The sequence below is a fragment of the Vulpes lagopus genome, chromosome 23 (assembly GCF_018345385.1).
Source record: "Vulpes lagopus strain Blue_001 chromosome 23, ASM1834538v1, whole genome shotgun sequence".
Taxonomy (NCBI): domain Eukaryota; kingdom Metazoa; phylum Chordata; class Mammalia; order Carnivora; family Canidae; genus Vulpes; species Vulpes lagopus.
Window position 1 is genome coordinate 9,513,896 of NC_054846.1, and position 3,605 is coordinate 9,517,500.

Consider the following 3,605-nt stretch of genomic DNA (forward strand, 5'->3'; position numbering starts at 1 on the left):
AAAGCAACTGACCTCCCAACACAAAGTGCAATGGCTACTGATAGCAATGTAGGACATTTCTATCTACCAAAAAATAAAAAATGTGATAAATTCAGTCTTATTTCTTCATATGCCCAAAGCACTTAATGATTGTAGATCTGGAATATCAAAAATGTTACTCTGGCTAAATGTTATTTTAGCTAAAAAAAAAAATGTTATTTCTACTCTACTACGTTTATACTTAGTTGACATAGAAACTGAGCAAAGATGTCCTTGTTTGGTAGAAATAGGTTTGGGAATACACTTAAATATACTTTTTGATTTCTCATTATTATTAGTTTGAAGAACTATTCAGTAAAAAAAAAAATAAAGATCTTTGCCTTTTGTAAGAACATGTTTTATGTATGATTGAAGTTTTTACAACACTCCGAAAAAGCCATCCGATGTTAGATTTAAAAATAAAATCAAAAGCATTTTCCGACATAGTACACATGAAAAATTGGAAATTCCAATATCTTCAATAGAAGTTGTAGAAAGTGTATGTCTCCTTGGAGTTTGACACCCACTTAACACAGCAGAAAATAAGGTACTATACTGTAAACAAAAAAGTACAGTAAAGGACAGTTGTAAATTTACATAAGAATAGTTCATAAACATTTTGGTCTTTCCATAACAGTTTTTATATAAAATGAATAAAAAAACCTTTAGACAGCTGTCATCACTCTTGTTTGACCACTTTTCACTTATATGCACACAGACATATTTATATAGCAATATATTGATGCACCGTTACATGGATATTAGACTATGATTACTGCTTTGTAACTGAGATGTGCATTATCCAATCAACATTATCCATAGTTGAATACTCTTACATTAATGTATTCTTGTCATGTTGTATCTATAAAAACATGAAAATATAACTTTACATTATTTCAATTATTTACATTAGTTCAAGCTTGACAGAGAAAAATTGATAAGCTACAATTTTTAGAAGAGTAGGCCCAGAGGTACAATAAATAGCATTGATTGTATAGAGTCATCTTTTTCATTTTTAAAAACTCATTTTAAGTACAATATGGAAACAATTAGTCTGCAATTTGGTCATTCTAGCATTTATTATTAAAACTTAAAGTGCACCTCCAACATTCCTGATGAGGAGAAATGCACTAAAATTATATTGTTATCTTGGAATTTGTGATCAGGGACAGTTAAATTTGGTTAAGAACATCATGATACCACATGCCACCATGTTCCATGGAAGGGGCTGTTGTCTAATCCTACATTCTCTCTCCCTTCTGTGAAACATAATCAATAAAATTGTCTTCATGGCCCTTAGTAAAATACCAAGCGCTACATGAAGGCTTACTTGCGGAAGTAACGAGAATAAAAAATATATATATAAAGATAACTACTGAGTGTTAACAACTGTTTAAAACCCTAAATTAATTTTATTTTAGAGGGCTTCATGAAAAATAAATGGCCTTTTATGAAGGGAAAGAGAGCTCTTTAAATTTTTTAACTAGAGAAATATAAGCTCTTTAGTCAAAAATTACAGAAATGTGATGTTTTATCCCCAAGTGGGCATGTTAAAGGAGCCATTCCACCTGAGGAATAAGTATAAATACAATATATTTGGGTTGTTTTTATCAATGCCAATGGGAAGTCACTACACTGCAGGTGACTCAAAAGTGCTTAAATCATTCCTAATATGTAAGGTTTATGACAGCTTTTATAATTTGGAAAACAAAAAGTTAGATTTAGTTTATGGAATTTGATCTGTGGGAAACTATTTAAAAAGCTGCTTTCTAGGCATTCCTAACTTCATTTATAACCACTACTTCTCTTCTGCAAGCTCAAACAGTTTAAAATGGAACCTCACATATTCTGATATTCGTTTTTTAATATTAGCTTTTTAAATCTATTAGCATTTATCTACATAGATTAAATGCTTTATGTTAAATATTTCTTTATATATAGTAAGACATACTAAAAACAGATTCAGATATTGTTTTGGGACAAGTTTCTACTCTAGAAACCACCTGGCCTTCTAAAAAGGGGCAATTTTCTCTGGGAACCTAGCAATTTGATAACCTCTTTAAACTCATTTGATTTATGACCAAACTGTAGCTAAGCAAAATCAATTGGACCACTTGCAAATAAAACAATAGAAAAATGTTTATTTCAAATGTCAAGCATCGCCAAGTAATTTTATATTAACACCAAATGTTAAAGAATAGGATACATTAAAGTTTTAATAACAATATTAAATTACAAGATTGGAATCTTCTCTTTGTTTTCTTTCCTTAGCATTTACATATTTGGCTTTGAAAAATATGGAACTGACACCTAAAGCCTTTATAATCACTTCCCACTCAGTTTAATCACTATTTTGTCTTATCCAACCAATATGGAAGCAAATTTATTTAAAAGCCAGTTTGTTTTTGAAAATACCTAAAAATATTTTTTTTTAATTTTAAATGTTTTTTTTCCTTTTCTTATAAAACATGTCACATCTTGATGCAGTTGATGTCAAGTGTGCTTAAGTCATTATGAATCAAGAGACTAACAACAGTGGCTGCAGAAACGGGTTTGTTGTCTGTACAAAGACTTCAGTTAAATTATAGTACTTCCATGTTAGCTGTGCATGTCCACCAAGCTTCATCTGGAACTGGAGTAGAAAAGGATGTTGTGTTTTTAATTAACCATTCCTTACAATTCAAGATGAATTCCGCATATTTAAGAATTCTTGGCTGAAAGAAAAGTCTTCAAGATACTGGATGCCTCTCACCACTTTGACAATAAACACACAAGAAAACCATTGTGTAAGGCACTCAAAAGGTTCTTATCAATCACAAGAGATCAGTCACACTGACATTCATTCCCATGCCAGGACTCACGTAAGGGACAGCATGCACTGCTTTTGGAAATTCTGGAGTCATAACACGTCCATTTTCTCCAGTACTTCCTGTAATTGACAGCCTTGCCTTGCTCCTCATGGCATCACTCAAGGTCATCTTAAATGAGAGAGGGAGGGAAAAAAAGAAAGAAAAAATTATATGTTATGGTTTTCAGATATCTCCAGAGTAAAGGTGGCGCTGTTTTTGAAAAGTTTACTTCTATCTGAAAGCTTGTAGCAAATGAAAGCAAACAGTGCAAAGCTGAACTACAAATAATAAAGCACAATTACAGCAGGAATCTCTCCACATTCACCCAAGCTACTTGTGTCATTAAAGAGGAAAATAGACAGTTGAGCTGCAGGTTAGTCACTGACCAGGAACATGAAAGAACATCAACAGTACATACAGGATGATCCATTGGCCACCTTCCTCATTTAAAAGAGCGTAAGGACGCGACAATAAAGCTAAAACGTGCACTTAGAAGTTTGTATTAGAGCCTCGTTCCTACCCCCTAAATTTTAACACTTTCGATGCCATATACGTTGTAACCTTCCTTATAAGTTGCAAAATTCTGTGAATTCTGCGAGGAAGATGGGTTAATATTCTGTGCATTCTTTGCCACCTTCATTCGTTTCGCCTCGGCCCTTGACTTGTAACAGAACTCAATCAAAGCCACCAGCATTGCCAAACCAAGGCCCCCGACAAGGATGTAGAATACTCCAGCAA

At 32.9% G+C, this 3,605-nt stretch overlaps 1 protein-coding gene across 3 annotated transcripts in view; it reads right to left on the reverse strand.

Annotated features, from left to right (window-relative positions):
* Positions 1-358: 358 nt before the first annotated feature.
* Positions 359-3,605, reverse strand: part of GRIA2 (glutamate ionotropic receptor AMPA type subunit 2) — a 152,486-nt gene continuing 149,239 nt past the window's right edge. For all 3 annotated transcript variants that reach the window (XM_041737789.1, XM_041737788.1, XM_041737790.1), the window contains 2 exons: positions 3,388-3,605; positions 359-2,996 (listed from right to left, as the gene is read on the reverse strand). The exon at positions 3,388-3,605 is cut by the window's right edge and continues 31 nt beyond it. In XM_041737789.1, coding sequence (XP_041593723.1) covers positions 3,391-3,605 — 215 coding nt within the window. In that variant the 3' untranslated portion in view covers positions 359-2,996; positions 3,388-3,390. The remainder of the gene's footprint in view (positions 2,997-3,387) is intronic.